This window comes from Ruditapes philippinarum, unplaced genomic scaffold (assembly GCF_026571515.1).
Source record: "Ruditapes philippinarum isolate M1 unplaced genomic scaffold, ASM2657151v2 ctg776_1_1_1_1, whole genome shotgun sequence".
NCBI classification, from domain to species: domain Eukaryota; kingdom Metazoa; phylum Mollusca; class Bivalvia; order Venerida; family Veneridae; genus Ruditapes; species Ruditapes philippinarum.
The window spans coordinates 93841-115878 of NW_026852821.1; the positions used below are offsets into that span (position 1 = coordinate 93841).

General features: G+C 30.0%; 1 protein-coding gene across 3 annotated transcripts in view; it reads left to right on the forward strand.

Annotated features, from left to right (window-relative positions):
* Positions 1-22038, forward strand: part of LOC132725428 (cholecystokinin receptor type A-like) — a 124766-nt gene that overhangs the window by 58646 nt on the left and 44082 nt on the right. The window contains exon 1 of one of the 3 annotated variants that reach the window (XM_060710578.1): positions 2465-2987. The exons of the other annotated variants lie outside the window; for them this stretch is intronic. Coding sequence (XP_060566561.1) covers positions 2609-2987 — 379 coding nt within the window. The 5' untranslated portion in view covers positions 2465-2608. Of the gene's footprint in view, positions 1-2464; positions 2988-22038 lie in introns of those variants that run through there. 3 annotated transcript variants of the gene reach the window in all.

Here is a 22038-nt window from a genome sequence, read left to right on the forward strand (position 1 = left end):
ATGTATGTATACTTTCTTGAAATAATGTTTCTTATTTCACTTTAAAATGATGGATGTACCTTTGTGCAAAAATGTGTAGGCACTATATTTCTGTCAACAGTCACGGTTGACAACTTTGTTTGATAGCCCTCGTGTATATAAATAAAAAACAACAACAAAAAACAAAACAATCAAAATATCATATTTTACAAGCTGACAGCTTAATATTTAGATACATTTACTTGCAATACTTTTCACTCTGAAATATTGAAAGTTGTTTCAAGCAACGAATAAATATAAAAAAATAAAAACACTTTACTCTTTGCTCTAGAAGTAAAACATAAGAGAAAAATATTACATTTGACACCATAGAATGACAGTGACCAACGGCGTTCAACGAACCAAACTTGTCTTTAAAAAAATCCATCCATACTAAGACATTTATTTGAACGACAAACTTTGGCATGCGTTCTTTAACAAGGTGAAATTCGTATTCAAATTATCTAAATCGAAAATGTTAGGGTCATGTAAGGAGATATGCATTATGTAACAGAGCACTCAACGTTAAAGTTATTGTATACTGGAAAACCATCATTGTTCGCGGGGCACCAATCAAAGCTTTTGCTTTTATTTCCATTGTATCACATGCATAAGCACGGAAAGCATCAAATATATACTCATAATTAAAGGATGTTTGTATTGAGTTTGTCTTTAGCAGCATGACCACAGGTCGATTTGACTTGTAGTTGCCATACATGTGACGCTATGCACTAAATACATCACTATTGTGTCCGTGTAGTATTTTGATAGTTCTGAGAAATTGCAGAAGGAATTAAGTTGTCAAGTCCAACTATTGAGAAAGTATTAAATTGCTCCAAAAAGCAAATGAAATAAATGCAAACATATTGCAAACAGATTTAACAAATCTTAAGATTTTTGCCTTAAAACATTTTCTCCTTTGATAATGGTTTTTCTTTGATGTTGATAAAAATTTACATATAGACTAATGTTTAAATTTGATGAACGTCAGAATAATTCAAATGACAATAGAACGGACATATGAATAATAAAAAAAAGAGATTTAAATATTAAAGACATTGTCTTAAGAGGATGCTTTACTTGTCAGTACTTTGTTAGTTACAAAAACAATGATGTATATTAAAGATTCATATTTATTTAAGAATGGGAGTAATGGCCATGGCTAACATAACTTTAAGAATAATTTATAAATTATATTGTAATTTATATAATAATGAAATAGAAAGAAGAAAGCCCTGGGAACAGATGCTGACTTGGTTCCTTTGAAATTACAGTAACAACAAAAAAGGCTGGTGGCGAATACTGAAAAACGCCACATGCAGATAAACAATATCATAATATATAATTAAATATTGTTATCAAACACAAATGTTTGTTATCATACTATTTCATCACAAAAATGTCATTTTACTATTGGTCACCACACCATCCATTTGTTTTCTGTAATACCATCAAATCTGTTCAGCATTTGAAATTGTTCATCCACACATAATTGTGAGCCATGACGTGCCGTGCCAGTCTGAAAAACAAACCGAAAAACACGACAGCAAACATAAGTAGTGTTAATTTACAATTCATACCTCAATGAGGGAGAGAAGGGCGGGTGCCCAAAATTTCATAAGTAAATAAAACATGAACATGAATATTTTACAAAATCTACACCGTCCGAAATTGAATCTTCCCCTATACAAATTGCGAAAGGAAAAGGATGTGCTAAATGCCGGTACGTCATTAGCCGTACCGCAAATTGAGATTCATTCCCCATGTAACCTGTGCTCAAACAATATTATTGTTTCACTACCTTTACTGCTGGAGGTATAAAAACGCTAAAATAGTCATTGTTCCCATATGCTACATAATGATGCTTCAGTTTTTATTATAGCTTTTATTTGCATAAAATCTTATCTACAAAATGCCGTAGGGATAAATTGTATCATCACTCTAATATAGGATATCAAAATGGATTTAATCAGTTATTAAAGAGGTATCCTTAGGCTGTTGTTTTACATCATTTTATACACTAAATTGCTTTTGTTTATGACGTTCCTAAAAAAAACAGTGATTAAACGTATATTAAACCGATATTAAATTGATGTAAAATGTAACGAGGTTGCATAAAATGCATTATTTCTGTTTTATACACTTTTTGTGCACAAAGGTACTCAGGAAGAAAGCAATGTACCATGAAACCTGTAAAATGATACACGTAAAAATTAAATAGCTTGTTCAATACAAATAAATCATATATTTAATCAGCTTCTGTTTAATGTAACACCATTAAATATTCGCATTTTCGTCTCGGTTTCAACAAGCTTGATTTAATCAAACAAAAACACAAGTCGTGTTTTAACGAGGTCTGGTCTAGGAGATCGTTAAGACTGAATTTATGCTCCCGTATCAAATATTTTCTTTTATTGGAAAACACTCTTAGTTTGGTACTTGTGAAGAAAAGAAGAAATTTATTTCGTTTTAAAATGTTGTAACAATAAGTAGTGCCGTATATCTTAACATTAGTTTTGTTATATCAAAACAAAAACATTTTGGTCAGGAAAAGAAATATTCAGCGATTGACTATTAATAACCATTTGAAATGGAGTTTAACAAAACGCATGGATATTCTTCTTCTGAAAATGGAAGCATTAACTTTAACTTTTGGTTTAATTATACCTTTCATGACAATGGTACAGACCTTCCGGAATTCGTATCACCGAGATTGAAAATGGAAGATATGATTACTTTACCACTTTATTCTTTGATATTTGTTCTATCCCTTGCGGGCAATTTATTAGTTATTATGACATTGGTTCAAAATAAACGTATGCGAACCATAACAAATATGTTTCTCTTGAACTTGTCTATCAGTGATCTGCTTTTGGCGGTATTCTGTATGCCGTTCACCATCGTGCCAATTATGTTGAAGAATTTTATTTTTGGAGCAACGATGTGCGTTTTGATTAGATACATGCAAAGTAAGTATCAATAAGATAATTAGATATACATTAGAAAAATGTAGTCAGTTATTGCGTTTATAACATTTAAAGACAAAATAGTAACGAAGACAGGGGATGAAACCTCAAATACTAATGTTAAGCATAGTGTCGTTTCCTTTCAAATCGAACACCTTGCTATATGCTGAAAATAATGATAATAATTGCAACATACGTTTAAAGAGTGTCTGGGTTTTTTCTTGTCTAATAATTTAAACGTTAAGTTTGTTAATTATCGCTTTGGAAATCTTTCATTATATGAAATAAATAATCCTAAATGATATGGCCGTCATGGTTTAATAATTGTGATTCGTTTTAACTCACTTTTAAGAAGTCAAAAACTTATGTAATATGAATTAAATTACTTGAATTACTCACATTTTAAGTTAATTTCCACGTTTGGTTTTACTTCAAATGTATTGTAGTGCAAGTTAAATCAAGTTTTTTTTTCTTTTATTTTTTTTTCACATTATTTATCTAATAATTTGAATTATTAAATTATCCCTCTTGATATTTTAAGCACCCATTTAAAGCAGTTGGAAAATAAGGAAATGACCATTCGACGCGTCTGATAACATTAGATAATAATAGCAAACTATGTGCCAACTAAAGACAAATGTATCTAAATAACAAAATTATAATAACAAAATGAAAAACGACACCACTTAATCAAGTAACATAAACAAATATTTTATACTGTTTCATTCAAGTACCGCATGAACATGCCTGTAAATTAATTATTACTATATTTACTCAAGAATAATTTCGACAAACATGTATTAATTTCACGTTAACAACTGATGAAAAATAATAATTAATTTAAAAGTACAATGTCAATTCAAAAAAATTATAATAGTTATGCTAGCAAAACTATGTACTGGGGTAAAAACAAAATGTACTTTCTTTTACTATTAAATAGCTACAAATCTTGATTGTGATGTTTCGTACGTTAAATTTCTGGTCAAGAACATCATGTTATTCAGAAAGACAGGTTAATGTCAGTGTTATCAAGCTTGTCCCAAATCACCATTTTTTCAAAAATAATTATTATTAAGCTTCATACTGTAATACTTTATACTACTTAATTTATATTGACTTACTGATAAGTTGGTTATTCAATAATTGCAAATTAGTATTGAGTGATCATTCTTTACTATATAGTGCATTCTAGTATTTGGCCATCAATAAAAATGCATATTTATCTATTCATTGTTTCAGTGCGTCTTTTTCCGACATGCTTTATGAGAAACGTTGTAGGAATTAAAATATTAAACCTTTGTATTAGATTAACTGAGAATGTATAGTTGGCTTTAGATCAATTACAATTAAGTTGACAATTATTACAAAATATAATACAGTAACATTAGTGTTTAAGACAATGCATTAATAAAGATTCTAGAAATAAGTGTTCTTTTCGTTTTCAAGGTTCTGCGAGCGACTTTAGCAATGTAATAAAACAGTTTAATTAAATCTCAGAATTTATTTCTGTTCTGAACTGGTTATTTATGATACCAAATTAGTATTCCTTATTTATTACCATCTTGCAGTGTTTATAATCCAAGTTAGAAACATAAGAAGAAAATGGAGAAAGGCAAAGTAATTAAATGATTCTAAAAATTGAAGTAAACAATGTTTATTCTTCAAGCCTAAATATATATCCTTGATTTGATCGATTAAAGGACAAGTGCTGATAATTTTCATGATATTTATGATCCACCCATGAAATGCATCTGTCTGGCACGCTACCGTTAGTATGGCATTTGCATTGTTGCCCGTCTTGCTTTGAGATCGACGAACGACGATGCCACGTGACAGCGTGACAGTCATGTGACCCGATATAATCTTGAGCTATATGATTATTGCACCTTACGTATTAAAGTTTTAGAAATATTTCAAGGTGATAATGTATTATCCAAAATGAATGTTGATTTTAACTTTTAGTCTGGGTAGTTTGTGTATACTCGTAAATAAAGCGGGTAGGGTACAACGTAACCCTTGAATAAGTTTGCCTTTTTATTACACTTTACTCTGATATTTACAGGAGCGAGATTTTGTTGCACAAAATTAAATGGTTTTCTATGATTTTAAGACAATTTACCAAGAAAATATTGCCACAGATTATAATTCCGTGATATGTTTTGAACGTATCATAATGTTTATATTAAGAAAACAAAAGAAATATCTTTGGAAAAAACACAATGTTAATGCTTGTAGCATACTTCTGCTTAACACTTTGAATTAAACAAAAAATGATTTGATCCGACAACTCGTTTTTTCTTCTTTCAAATCCATAAGTTTACATGCTATTCCTTCAAGAAGTTAAGTGCCGGTTTTGTTTATGGTTTCGTACATATTTTCTTTCATGATTTGCGGTTTTCGTATCAACGGATAAATGTAAGCGAGGCAAAGTTAACATTTGCTTGTTTGTTGGTGTTGTTGTTTTTTCGCAACATCAACGCGCAATGGACTGGAAAGTGCACACTTAGCTTAACCGGTTTGTTTTAATGTTTTTTACTTTCATGTAGAGTTTACTGACGTCACACCAATTAAAGATGATTTTACTATAATTAAAACTAATAGCACATCGTAAGCTGAGCATAAAGAACAGATTAATACACGTTGTGCACCATTTATAATATTCGAATTTGATGAGCAAAAATGTTGAGAAATTAGATTAGCGCAAATTACATTAAAATTTGTGGTTATTAATTTGTTTATTTTATGTGTGCCATGGTTTGATTTGATTAAAATGAGAACATTGATTTTTGACGCAAACCAGACCCTCTGAATACTGCACTTTGTTGCTTTTACACATCTGTCAGCATTTTATCTCATGGAACTACTTTGGAATGGAAAATATTCCAATATCGTCAAGTGCATTTCAATTAATTTTTTTTTTAAAAATGTCAAAAATGTCTGGACCAATACCGATACAAGAAAGGCATTTTGTAATTTCTTAAATGTATGCCATTAACCAAAGGCTTAAATCGGCACTCCTCCGAAATTGTGCATAACACAGTCATGTAAAATATATTAGTCTGTCAGATCTTATCATAAAAACTTTTGACCCAACATAAGACATTAACAATTCACAAGTTCAACCAATAACATATCATAAGATGCTAGAATATATTTGTAACCCTAACACTTCAATTTATTGCTGATAACAGTGATGCTTTTTGCAGTAAAAATTGTCATTTTTGTGCACTAAGTGTCACTATAATAACAAAAAGTGATAAAGTTTTAAACTATTTCTATTTTACGTTTAAATTAATTTTATCACTTATTTGTAGGCGAGTAGCCTGAATGTTATTCTGGCAAAATCAATCTTAAATAATCATTTTTGCAAGAGTTCTTAGCGCAAGATCATTGTATATTAGCCACCTGTATACTCAAGGCGGTCTGTTGTGGTGCACTTTTCTTTTGCATCAACTGTATCAAGCAGAAACATGATTGTTTATGTCACTCTGCCGATGTTGAACTTATTGTATTCTTGCAGTAATCTTTTAATTATCTTCATGTATTTGATTGAAATCATGGAGCCATTAGTATAATTGCTTAGAAAAGCCGATTACAAAAGTCTGCATGATAAAACTTTAATTCGATAAGTAATATGAGATTATGTTTAGAAAATCCGGTTGTCACTTTCAAAATATTTGTCGTTCGATTTTGCATAAAAAGCGCAATACAAAAAACATTCAGACATGGACTTTACAAAATATGATTTGACTCCCTTTAACAAATAGATAAATTAAAAACAAATAAAATAATTAAACATCTGTCACTACTAAACATCATCAATTTGTGCAAGTATTGGCGCACGCATAAACCTGTTTAAACTACTCAGTAGTGTTATAAATACTGACCGTTCCCAGTTGATACCCCTTCTCTGTGCCTTCACACACGTTTTTCATGTATGTAATGTTCCACGTATTGAATGTTTGCATGTTTAAGATGTTTTATCTTGTTAAATTGTCGCTAACGGTATTTTCAGTCTATCCCCTCTTACACCATTTTGTACATTGACCCTTGTCCCTTTAATTTCCGCATTGGCACTTTTTAGTTTTTTAGTTTTTGTCCCTCCCCATCTTTCGCCGACCCTGTGTCTTCTTAGGGTTTTGGTTCAGTGCCTTCCAGCTGCCCTGCTGTTGTGGCTGCATTGTGTCGTTTTATACTTTGTTGGTCTCTTCTAACTTATGTCTTGTTAATATTGGGCTGTTTAGATTTCAGAAATGAAATAGACACTTCATCAGGTATCGCGTGTTATATGGCAGTTCTAGTCACTATACCCCTGTTACACATTGTTATATTAGTCAAAAACACAATTATATAATATTGCTACTTAGAAAGGGAATTTTAAAAAAAAAAGACATGCAAAGTTTTTTAAGCAATGTTAGTAATAACAACAAGTACAGTATGATTTTTGTTTACTCATGTTTGAAATACGTATTTAATTAAACATATTTTTTATGATTCTCCCAATTTTTAGTTCGATGCCATCTGGGTGCCCCACTGGTGTGACTAGAGTGTGTCGAGGGCTACGCTCTGTGAACGCTGCTTTGCCTTTTTGATCTTAAAGTATGTTTTATGAAACAGTTTCTAGAATTGTCAGAAGCTTGTTTGTTATTGAAGTCTTGCCAATAGAGAACGTCTTAGAATAGAATATGATTGGTATTTGCTTATTCTTTTACAGAAAATCTGTGTTCTCTATCTTGAAATGAGTCATCAGTATGCCAGCAAAATAAATTAATCAAATCCTTGATTGGGCTATCAAGATAGAAGACAATTCAATCAATCGTACGAATTGGTTTACATTTTCAGACAATTCCGATATGTTCCAAATGGTCGTGTCCTCGTGAGAAAATATCTAGAGGTGATAAATGACCAACATCTGCAACGTTACATACAACGCTTGAATGTATTGAATGTAGTTCAATCAAATAGTTCTTTACAAAGTATTTATTTAACAATATCATCATTATTACAACAAAGTTCTTACTTGTTGTCTCATTTTATTTGTTTTCTTGGTTATCCGGCTTGTTACGTAACATCGGTGATTGTACTCGGGTACCCGCTCGTGCCTGAAATATTTCATCCGTGTAGACATCCGAGGTTTTTCTTCATCAGCAAAGCTGGAAAGTCGGTGACTTAAAAAAGATTGGTCTGGGCCTGATAAGTTAATTGTTTTTGTATCAAAGCTTTATTCTTACACATTAGATATTCGTAATGTTGAGAATACCGCTCAAGAGTGTCATTTACATCAATTTATATTATCATCAAAAAGGGCACGTTGTGTTCTCCCCTCAAATCGTACCCGACGACCAACGTAGTCACAAACCATTATATGTATAGTAAATGAACAAGAGAAACACATAGTTTTAACGTGAATGTTTAATATGATGTACGCGACTCTGAAATTCACTTCGTTTAAAAAAATAATAATTTCTTTCTTAAGAAATGCACTTCATTGAAACGAAACAGATTTTATTTCTTAAGAAAGGACAATCATGTGTTTATTAATTATTAATATTTAAACAATGAATTAAGAGCATTATATCCCTCAGGAAGCTAGCGCTAAAAATTGAAAAAGAAAGAAGAAAGCACAATAAAGTAGCAATATATATAATGAATATCGTATTTTGAATAAGGTGCAAACTACTATATACATGTATTACTTGTGTAATAACTGTACCTCTGTCCTAAATGTTGAAGAAGCCATTGCTTGGCCATTGAGTATCGCTTTGGAAACTGGTACTTAAACATATAGGAAAAATACACGTGGAGAAATAAAAATTACATGTTTGAAGCATTATGTGCCTTCAAAATAAAGAAATGAAAAATGAAAAATGAAATAAAATGTGGAGCTTAATGTGGCTTTAAATGTCAAACTTGTAAAAAATTTACAGTGACTATTTTAAGAAATTTTAATTGATTGTATCGATTCGTCAAAACCAACATGCATAATCTATTATCTTACTGAAATTGAGAGTCAAAAGGCCAGGAATTCTAGAATTTGACTATTTCAATCAAAACAAAAACGACAGGCTCTGAATTTTAAGCTTTTTCTTCAAGGAAGTTGTATTATTTCTTTATATTAAACGAAAAATAAATCAAATCCTGTATTTAAAATTGGCATTAAGAAATGACGTTAAAATTTAGATAGAGACATTTTAATATGCATGAGGACATTTTAACCAAATCTCATTAAGCGTTTGAATAATTAATGACATTTCTAACGTTCAAAGGGACTCCACTGATATTTTTTACATAACCGGCCCATACCAGTAAATGTTTTACCGAGTTTTGAAGAAAGATTTGATGAAGGTCTGGCCAATATCTTGTGTGCAAATTTCAGATCATTTCCTCATCCCTTTTTTTACTAGTATATTCACGTTTCTTTCTGCAAATTTATCAACAAATGCAAGGCGTCGCAACACTTTTCACTCAATTTTGCTACTTTTTGTTTTTTGTAAGAACTGCACAAAAATATCGATTTTCAATTTATTTTTGAGAATATATCTTTATTATCCTTTGCAGATTTTCCAATTTAAGTGCCTTTGCTTCTGAATATTCCTGTTCATAACACATACGTATGCACTTCTATTATGCTTTAACCGCCCTAACCATCAATGTATACATAAATAGTATTGCAATTTTATATCCATTAATAAAACCCGAGAAGTTTTACACAGAGATATGGCATATATATTTCAGCTTGACACAGTCTTATGTCCAACCAATGCATATTGGCATTTGGTATAGCATAATTATGATTTAAATGACTAGTGTGAGTTTATCATTGTCTGACTTTTGCCTTTGTTTGGATGGGTACAATTAAAATGGTATGTTCATTAACGTCCTTACCTTTTACGCGAAATGAACAGGTCATCATAATAATACTGAATTAGAGATAGCTTAATGAAACGAATATATTTGCCTTGAATTCATGTGTGACGTTTTCTTGACAGTATGATGTATGCCTTTGTTATCTTAGCAATACATAATTCTATTGCGGATCGATGTGTTTCTTAAGAAAGCATACATACCGAAAAAGTACAAATATTGTTAGCTGATATGCCTGGTTTATTAATGCCTTTCTCATTTATAGATGGCATTTTGCAAATGGTATGTGATAGGCCAAAAGGTAATCCGATTATTCGTTTCAAAGGATGAATGTTCTATAGCAATCAGTAAATAGTTTTCGCACGATGGGATATTGATTTTGCAGGTGAATTGTTTTGGAATTGAAAACCACAAACAGGTGTAGCAAACCTTAATACTGTCAATAGTTTTATCAGTAAGCAATCAATAAAAGACACGTATAGATAAGCAACAAATATCAAAGAGGTACAAACACGAGGTTTGCAGTGTGTGTGTGTGTGGATGTGTGTGTGTGTGTGTGTGTGTGTGTGCGTGCGTGCGTGCGTGCGTGTGTGTGTGTGTGTGTGTTTTTCTTTTAAATAAAAAATGCCAATTCTGGGGTGTTTAACCAATAATTGTTGCAATGGAAAATTACTAGTTCAGTATCATAGTACACAGGTTCATTTAGACGCAATAAAATTGAAAATATTTAAGTTTATTTGTTTATAATATAAATCATTAGCCGATTGGCAAAGATGATTTAAAAGAGAGAAAGAGAAATGTTCGGCATGGGTTGTGGTGGCAAACATGAGTATTAGACTATTAAAGAGAGTGAAATGTTGTGCTAAAGATTGGCATGCGTTGTGGTGACAAACCTTAGTTTTTGAAACATTGCAGTCTTATGGGTAAAATGTAAGTTTTTGTTTGTGTCCGATGAATACTAGTAGTATATTGTTTACGAAGTAACGACTGTGTTATAAATTTAATGTGTACCTAACTGTTTAATGCATGACATGAACCGTAGAGGCAATTATAATATGTGAAGAAAAATATCACAAAAAAATATGACAAAGAATAATATCACACACAATTGTATCACATATACTAAGGGTACCATACAATTATGTACAAACACGCGATAAACCATTGTATACATGTGCATTCATAGTATCGCAATATCAAATGCAATATGTTGATAAAGAGATAATTTATATCAAATTCTATTGACAAAGGTAAACTTCTGTTCAATTGCTATTATAAAAGATCTTATTATAATCTTATGGTCAATTCTGGATAGTAATGTATCAGAGAATGGCCCCGTTTTTAACACACATGTGCATACGGTACGTAAAAAGGAAACAGAACACAATATTATGGTGCTATTTTAAGTATGAGTTTAACGATTAAGCGTGCGCCATTCGTGGAAGTAAATTATACAAAGGATTTTTGATTTCATACAGGTATTTCGAGGTACTCTTTTCAAAATTAAAGCTATTAATATAGATCTTCAAACTTAAGGCTGTGGATTTATAACTTTTTATGCATCAACATTTAATGAAACCATATGATAAACAAGTCTATAAAGTTTTGTGATTTCAAACAACATGGGACAAAATATTCAATCAATACAAGGAAATGCAGTTCTTGTTAAATTTACTATAATTTTGTTGTTTACTATAACGCTGAAAAAACGTACTATTGTTTCACTAAAACCTTTTCAAACTAATATGATTTTGTCATGGAAATTTAGAACACGTCTGTTAAGTTTAAAACCACCTTTGTCAAGCTGCGATGTAATTCGTTAATAAATTAATAAAAACTCATTTATGGCGTCTGGCATAGCAGGTCACGTGTTTGCACAACTGTTAAATGGCCTTTTTTCTGTAGTCTACAAACTACATTTTAATTAAAAACAAATTACTATTAAGTACCTGCAGTGAAATTAAGACACTTAATATATCTTATTTAAATTTTTTGACGTAAACATTGACTGGTCCCGTAGTGTGAGATATCACTTTGAAATTGTAAAATATAACATGTCCCCCTTCTCAGCTCAAGATTAATACATTTTTGTATCATTTTTAACAATTTTACCTGGCGATTTTTTTCCTGCATAATTTTTTATGATCTCCAAAGGACGTGTCTTTGCCAACTTTTTTTTTTGGATGTAATGCGCTTCATTATTCGGTCAAATATATATCGACATCTGTCGCTCTCTATCATGTGTCTATTCTATAGTATGTCCATTCTGTTAATTGTCTTATTTTATAATGTGTCTTCCGACACCCGATAAGACATACATGTGTATAGGTTGGAAGTTTGAGAATTTGAGAATTTATATGATATTTGCATGCATGTAAATGTGTAATTTAATGGTAAAGTGGACTGGTCTACAATGTGCTTTTTTCCATAAGTATTTCATATATTGATAGAAACAATTGAAATGCATCATGTGGATATTCTTATAATGTTGATAAAGTTGTAAAGGATTTAGTATGAACATTTATATGAGGAATGATATTTTTTTTAAAACAAAACAACATTATTATCTGCTGTATATTGCTATGTCATATCGGACCATGTATACAACAGCCATTATAAGTATCTTACACCGGCTGCCGGAACATACCGGAACATCTAGCTCTTTGGTAACTGTTTACGGCGGTGACGAGGCCCTGTCGAGTTTCCGCTTAACAGTTACCCGAGAGCTAGATAGTCCCGCCTTTACTTGTTTTATTGTTGCATATATTAATCATAACTCGGAAAGAAATAACAAAAAAAACTTATATTTTCATTAAGCACCTTTTTTTCTGATAGAAGAGTATTAATTTACAAATTCATTCATAACTTGTCTTGCATGTACATTGGGGCTATAAGTCCGGTTTTTCTAGCGTCGGTGTAAACGATAAATAATCCTGTCTGATATGCAAGAAATATATTTTTTTTAGATTTGTTTTCACGTATATGAATAATACCAAGGTCATCACATAGTTACAAATCTTCCTTTATAGACCAATTAACTTTAAATATGAGTAAAGCTTGGTAATGCATAAAAACAACAAACAATTGGAAATGAATGGTTGCAGATAAATTCAAATTGTGCAAGGAAAAGTCTAATTATAGGAAATATTTTTTTCTTTTTGTTACAAGTGAAATTCCCTACCGGTAAGTTTTATACACGTGAATAAACCACTTTGAAAATGAAATGCTATTTTGCGTGCACATATCATTAGGCTAGAAACCGTTCTTGTTGAATTGTACGATTTTGTATTGTATTTCCTTCATTAAACGTAATATACGAGATGAAAGATGATGATATAAGGTATAATTTATCATCACCTTCTTAATTGTGTAAGATTATTTCGAAAATAACAGGAAGAAATGTGCAGGAAACACTCAGTTAATGAGAAAGTTTACTGGTCATATATCATTTTAATTACCAGTATGACTTGGTTTTTACTGGGTTGAATGCAATCAGCATTTTCAAGTAAGCTGTCTTTTTTTGTTATTATTTTAATTTTGGAACAATATGAGAACTCATTTTAGAAACTGAACCAAATGAAAAATGTGTAATGTGGTCTATTTTTCGCAGAACTTTTCGATTACGGATACATAAATATTTGATATCGTTTGATTTATATATACGAGGCAATATCCGGACTTTTGACTCGTTCTCGAAAACCAGTCAAAATTTTAAAAAATATCTTTCTACTCTGTTTCAAATATTCTCCACCTACGTCTACGCACTTTTGCCATCTTCGCGTGAGCTTTTGTATTCCCGCTGTGAACCATGACGTAGACCTATGTTTTAGGTACTGTGTAACAGCAGATATCAAAGCCGCCCTGGTCTTATATTTCTTTCCAGCAAGCATTTTTTTCAGTCCTGGAAACAAATAAAAGTCACAGGAGGCGAGGTCTGAGAGTCCATGATAGTCGAAACACCTATCATAAATCAGAGGGCAAACTACTGTATGCACAACTATCATTGAAAATAAACTGACCACGTTATTGGCGAATAATTGTAGTTTTTCATTAATATATAATGTATGTATATAGCTGCACGTGGGAAGAGAGGAGCATGAAAAGTCCGGAAATTTTCTGACCGTCCGTCGTATATATATTAATATATTTTATAATAAGATATTATTTTGTTCTTATTTTATTTTATTTATTTATTTATTATTATTATTATAATTATGATTATTATTATTACAATTTTAGTATTTTCATTATTATCATAATTATTATTATTATTATTATTATTATTATTATTATTATTATTTAGCTTTATAAAAATATTTAAAAAGACGGTTAAATATGTTAAAAAATGCTGGGTATAAAACGGGCAAAATGTGATAAAAAGGCACAATCAAATCGTATTACTTTATGTTCAAAATAATTACATAATACGAGATGGACAATATCTCGAACAATGTCTCTTGAAATAATTATAGAGAAACAACCCTAATATCGGTTACAATTGCGCAAAATTAATTATAGACTTTTTTTCTATGTCATACTTTGATTAACTATTATTAATATAAATAGGCTGCGGGTTGCTTAAAAGCGTTTGTAGAGATACAAATAAGTTCTTGACTCTTTTTTTTATAATAGCAATTGAACTTAAAAATTCATGATCTTATCCCTGAAAATGAATTTATTCATATTTACATTTAGAATATATGCAACAGAAGTAATTCAACTTTTAAGTAAATATTATGAAAGACATAAGCTTCCGGTTATTTCAAATACGAAAAAGATGTTTTACCAGGTCAACACGGTAGCATATCATCATTGTCAGTTGTGGTATTTAAAGCGTTCAACATTAGCCTTTAAGGCGTTCCAAATAAGAATGTGTCCCTTATGGCGGAGGGGTTGTGACGTAATAATTGCAGCTGATGTTTATCCCTGCGTGATCGTTATAGGCGATTTAATTGGTTCGGATGACTGGAGCTTATGTACGTAAGCTCCAGGTGTAGAGTTTGTGTTGTTGACACCTGGTGTTACTTAAAGTTTGTAATTCGCCAAAATCATCTTCCCTGTTTCGGCGCCATATGACATAAAATGTGTTAATGCGACGAAAAACCAGACAAAACAAACGGAAAACAAAAAATTGAAAAGCTGAAACTAAACATATCTGCAGCATTTTAAGAATTCCGTTCCTTGTTAGCACGATATTAGCACTGTTGCCACTTAATCTTTTTCATGCACTTAGTCAATTAAAATTTCCAATTCCTCTAAATTTCTGTCAAATGTTCTCGTTATTTCGTGCGAACACTTAATTTGTGCCGGAGGTATCGCCATTGTTAATGTGATACATAACGAGAAGTTGACATGGTTAATCATTTTGGAATTCAATATGATTACAAAAACAAAATTTAAACATTTATTATTTATGCATAACAAAAGTTGCATGATTTAAATGCATTAAACTGCACTAAAAGAACAGAATTTGTTAGCATTTATGAAATAAATTATTTGTTAGCATTTATTAATTTGCTTACATTTATAAAACAAGCACAAACAAAGATAACAGCTTATGGTATCAGTTTGAAAAAACAATTGGAATAAACTCAGAACTATTTTATATTCCAATAAGTTGTTTGATGCTTAATTATGAAAAAGAAATATAGTTTACTTACATAACAATAGCCCTAGCAATGTTTTCGATAGACATAACAAATATAGACTGATACCATTTATTTTTGTTTTATTATTAGAATTCTTAGCTATAAAATAAAAAGCTTTAATTAAGGCTTGTAGTTTATGTCTTTTTCAGAGTAATCTTGACAATTCGCCACAATATAAAACTAATTTAATAGCTATTTAAGATGTTCTTATTCAGAATAAATTGAAATATAAGGAGAAAGCGGACAACTGTATTATAATGTTGAGCATTGTATTGAAATAGTGTTTATTGTTTAATCATGCTTTAAGCTAGTGATTGTCTTTCAGTTCATGATAATACAGGTACCTGCAATAAAAGTGTCTATTGTTAGTTATTATTGCTTGATTAAATCTGAAAACCTTTAGCTGAAGGCATTATTAATTAATGTATACATCGTTCATTTTGAACAGAAAAAAAACAACAAAATACAATATAGCAGATCTTGTTTCTATACGATTTTAAGGTAATCTAGTCAACGTAGTTAAAGAAAATAAATAACAACATGGATAGAGTTTTTCCTATTATCTCGTTTATATATAAATGATAAATTATCGTTTATTTTACACTAGCAAATGCAGCGTTTTTATTATTTATATGGGTTATGCTAAATGCCTTTTGGATCTTCTTACAAAAAAACCGCTTAAATTTGCAGGCAATGTGTAATTATCGCGTTGTGATATAATTAATAACCGTTACATTATAAAACAGGTCTAGTTTGTTTATCAGAGTGGGTCATGCGCCTGTATTACTGTTTAATGACATTTTGTAATAATTATGTTTAATATGTTTAAATCATAGGCAAATTAATCATAAACCGCCCCATAGCTAATTTTAGAAACTCGATAGATCTTGTTTAAAAATGTCGATATGGTAAGCTGAACTAAAAATTTAGGATACCATCACCTTAAAATAGATAAAACGGTAAGTATTTGAGCCCCCCCCCTCTCCTTTTATGAGTTTGATCGTCTGTAACAGTCCTCGCATTCCTAAATTAGTTAGATCGCTTCGCACATCTTATAGTAGCGTACTATATAATTCGTATGTTGAATGTCAACATACTTTCTGTAGTATGTGTATTTTGTATTTATTCGACTGTTTAAAGACACTTTAAGTTTTTATTATTATTTCCTTTTACATGAATTTTGCAATGATTAAAGATTGGCTGAAGTGCATGTAAGGTTGTTATCATATGACGAAATTTGTGCTTAAAATTATCATAAATCTTGCATAAAAGCTGCGCCCGTAGTTAAACATTTTCTTGTTAAATAGTAATTGAATCAACACTCAATTCAAATTGGGAAATGCATTACCCTGCATTGCAATTGGTCCATGTGAGAAAAGGTGCACAATTGTAGTTCCCGTATTTACATGCAATCAAATAAATCGTTGAATTCGACAATAATTGGCAGTTTCTGAAGCTATTGCCTCCCATAATTGCATGTTATCACTAATATCCGCTAGAACAGATTTATTTCGGAGATATTGTCAATGTTAGCGAGAATTCTCTACGGATCAGCAGCATAATATATAACATTGCGAATTAAATCTATCTTCCGATGTAACACTTTGAAAAAGAATACGGCGGTGAACACATGTTCGTTTTCAATTTGCTAAAAAGACAAACGAAAACAAAAAACAATGTTCGACATATAGCACCATCAGAGAGTATATGAACCAAATAATCTTACTTTACATTTGTAAATTGTTCATATAAATTTCATATTTTATCAAAGCAGTCGCTTGACGTATGTCAATATGGAAATTACAAAATTGTAAGGCACATTATGCCTCAGACATCCCTGTTTTTAAATTCTTTTATAAAAATGTCATTTCTTCATAATGGTTTTAAAGTATATTTGATAGCTGTAAAAAGTAGCATGGAATGTGTAGTAATGTGTCGTAAAAAGTAGTAAAATGTAAAAGAAAGTAGTATTTTGACTTCCATATAAAATACCAATTCACTTAAATTATGAATTTGCCAACACAACGAAAGAAGCAGGATAGTTTATCAATATGGCAAATGTGCATTTTGGATAACTGTGACAAGATTCAATTTTTAAAGGTTTCTTTTTGTTTTACTTTGTTTTTATTTAAAGACATCATTTCTAAGGCATTAATAATATAATTGTTCTTTTACAAAGTCTAAACATGTAGAAATCATTCGACCTTTGTCAATGCTAAATTACAATATTAAACAAAATCTTAACATGTTGATGTCTCTAGAAGTTTATCAATATTTAAATTACATAATTTAACAAAATCTAAACAAGTCATGTATAAAAGTCACAAGACTTTATGTCCATATGAAAATTAAGCAAACTCTAAACACAATTAGAGACAACCTTAACATGGAGCAGTTACTCTACTCATGATTTATTTGGGTTTTATAATTTGAAATTTTACTGCAAAAATAAATTTTGAAATCATCTAAGGATTATTCATTTTGAATCGCACCAAACAATAAACAGTCTGAAACTTTTGAAAATTACAATGAATTCGAACCAAGAATAATCATTTTATGACTACGTCTTAAAATTGTAGCGTCTTATCAAATTTAACATGGAATTTTAGATTTGTTTCTGTTAATTCTTGCTCAGATTATTCGAAAAGGTATCCTTATCACAAGTATCAAAACAGATTCTCAAGCAGTAATTAAATGCTTCTTTGTTCTGAATTTTTATTCTGCTTTAATATTTAATATTAGAAGCGCTTTAATGTTTGATACCTTTTCACTCGGAAGTTATATTTCAATGGATATCAAAACATCATTAATTAGCAATAAAGCATTACGGTATTGAATACTCCGATGCTTTTTCTTTAATAATCACACGTAATTAACAGATAAAAAAACGTATGCATTTAAAAGCATACATGTAGTAAAATATTATTTTTAATCTTGTTAAATTCATTAAATAAATCACTCATTAAATTACTTTGAAGTTTTAAATGATTGAATTTACGTTGCTTATCGCATTTACTTCTTATGTACAGAACATTTAGTTAAAATTCAAACTTAACTTTTATTGCCTGTTGAAAACAAATTATTACATTTAATTAAGTAACGTTTTATCACTTTCCACTTTACTGAATTTATTGCACTTTTAATAACTTTAACAATTTTAATGAAATCACGTGATTATGCATTTACTTTTCGTGTACAGAAAAAAATAAGTTAACATTCAAACAGAACACAGATCTGTTCGATTAAGCAAGGTCTGTTTTCCGCGATAAACTTTAAATAGTTAAAATTATTTTTGTATTGTCAGAACTGATTAAGAAACATGTCAGTTTTGGATTTCGTATTGTTTATAAGTGTGTCCCTTTGTTGGGATTATAACAGAAATATAACCTACTAGTAGAAAGAATCTTTTAAAGATTTTAAAAACGTAAATTGGCGGACGCCTTGCAAACGACCACCTTAGGACAAGACTGTACACCTCATTGTGTTGTTAAATAAAACTTCTGTTGACGATAAAAGTCCTCACCAGATCAACACTTTACCTGCTTGAACCGATATTCGTCAGCCATTGTCATCAGTATAGAGCCAAGCCAGCCTTCACTTCCCTGTAGTCTGACCAGGCTCGATACTGTTGGTAGCTTAATTGTTATATTTTGATATTAAAAACCCTTAAATTGAATGAACTGTTCTAAATTTAAAGCAGGGGTAATATGTTAAACAAATTCTGGAGGTTAAGAGTTAAGTTTAAATCAACGGAAGACATTATAAATTTACCCTTACATTCAGTAAAATTTATAGAAATTTATTTTTTTTTTTTATTTTTTTTTTTTTTTATTGATCAAATATAAACATTGTATTTACAGCATGGGTATATAAACATATAACTATAAATGAATTCAAAGTAAAAAACAGAACATATCATAAAAGAAAAATAATTCATTTTACATACTACACTCATTCATCTGCACTCTCTCACTGCAGTCTGCGCTTTTGATATTGTTATTGATCATATCTATTCATCTTTTCAGTCATTTACTCATCTCTAAAGCCATTTTAAGCGGGGTAAAATATAATAGTTTGATGTGTAGTTTTTGTATTGGTCAATACAGCCTAAAAGTTTAAGTCTGCATATATGTAGAGAATAATAATAATAATAGTAATAATAATTATAATAAAAGTAATAATAATTATAAGAAGAAGAAAACAAAAATATTGTGTTAATCTGCATAAAGGAAAATTAGATAAGAATTCCACGCAGAATTAAAGGTTTCAACATTGTTATTTATCATTGCAGTCTCTTTTTCAATGTTGTAACAATATGTTATATAAAGTAAATTAAAATTAGATTTTTAGTTTTTGATAAAGGACTTTCATCTGTTAAGCCAAAAATCATTTCGTCTGCAGTTAATGACGGAAAACTATTCGTTTTTGTTTTGAAATAGATATCAATTATGTCCTTTACAAAACTACATTGCCAAAACAAATGTTCGATAGTTTCGTTTTCATTTTAACAAAAGGTACAAAGAGGATTATCATTATATTTAATTTTATGTAAATAATAGTTAGTGCCAATTTTTCTATGAATAATCCTAATTTGAAACCACTGTATCCTAGAATCTTTTGTTATTTTAAATGGCATTTCGTAAATTTCTTTCCATTTACTTTCCTCAAAATGAAGATCAAGCTTTTTCATCCAGGTTGCTTTACTTGTTGGTTGTGTGTTATAAGTATTCAATAAATTGTAAGTCTGTTTTGATCCTTTATTGTTAATAATTATGTTTTTTTAGATAAGGAGGCAATTTTGGTCCACAAGTTTTTTTTACGTCATTCATACTAAAATTAAATTTTGTCATCATTTCATTTATCATTTTTTTAATTCCATGAAAGATTAAAAAGTTTGCATTAAGCCTTAATATATTATTAAAATCTTCTAATGAGAGAAAAGCACCGTAAGAATCAAACATTCTCCGATATAATATACACCGGTTTAAACCATGAATTAAGAAATATACTTTTATTGCCAATTAGTAATTTATCGTTATAAAAAAATGGTAGTTCTGCGAAAGATTCGTTATTTATAGGATACTTATCTATATATGTAGAAAAACATTAAAAGTGTCCTTCCAAAAAACGTTTGAAATGCTTTTTGCAATTTTATCTATGTAATGTTTTCCACAGTGAAATAATTTTTGCATATCAAATTCATTTATAATAATGTTTTTCCAACAGGCATCGCTAATCATTCTTTTGAACCAGCTTATCTTTAAAGCCATTATAAAAGCATTTAAGTTTAACATTTTTAAACCTCCCTCTGAATAGTCCTTAACCATAACAGTATTTTTTATTTTAACATTTCCTTGCCATATAAAATCATAAAACATATTGTTAAGTTTATTTATCATGTTCTGAGGTGGTGATGGTAGGGCTATAAAAAGATGGTTTAAAATTGAAATTAAAAGCGTTTTGATAACTGCGATTTTTCCTATTATATAAAATTATGTTTGTTCCATGATAATTTCCATCGTGTTTTTATACTATTTGATGAGTATTTATTTTTTCCTATCCAAATTACTTTTGTTTTATCAAAGTTTACATTTAGTCCAGATATATGAGCAAATTTCGATAACACATCAAGTGCCTGATTTAAGGAATTGCTTGACCCGTCCAATATTAAAGTTGTATCATCCGCAAATTGAGATAATTTATGTTCTAAATTATTTATCTTTATACCTTTTATTTCTTTACAGTTTCTTATCTTAAGAGAGAGAATTTCAGCACATAAAATAAAGATGTAACAAGAAAGCGGGTCTCCTTGTCTGCAGCCTCTACCTATTGTTACAAAATTTGACAGAAATCCACATTGACTTACAGCAGACTGTGCGTCTTTATAAAAAATATTAAACCATCGTTTAATAGAAATTCCAAAATTAAAATAAGACAATGTTTTTTGAACAATGACCAGGACAAAGAATCAAAAGCTTTTTTTCAAAATCAATTAAAAGAAGAAGACCAGGAGATATCTTTCTCTTCAGTATAATGCATAATGTCGTATATAAGTCTTGAATTTTCTCCCAATATATCTACCCTTAATAAATCCGGTTTGATCTTTGCTAATTAATTTGTTTAAAGTTTTTTTAATTCTATTTGCAATGACTCCAGAAGCAATTTTATAAACTGTATTTAAAAAGAGTTATGGGTCTCCAATTTTTTTAAAAATTCTTTTGGTTTATTGTCTTTAGGAATACATGTAATTATTCCCTGTGTTTGAGTTATGGAAAGTTTGCCTGATTCATATGCGTTATTAATAGCTCTAACGACAAAAAACTCCTATCTTTTTCCAAAAAACTTTGTAAAAATCTGCGCTGAAACCAGAAGATCCTGGACTTTTATTATTTTTCATGTTATGTAAAAACTAAGTTGCTTCATGATAGTTTATTTGACCCTTCTAAAGCATTTGACTCTGTTGGACATTTTTTTTAAACAGGTGCTTCTATGTATGAAATAAAATTTTCAAAAAGAATCGTCATTTTCATTGTGTATTTTTT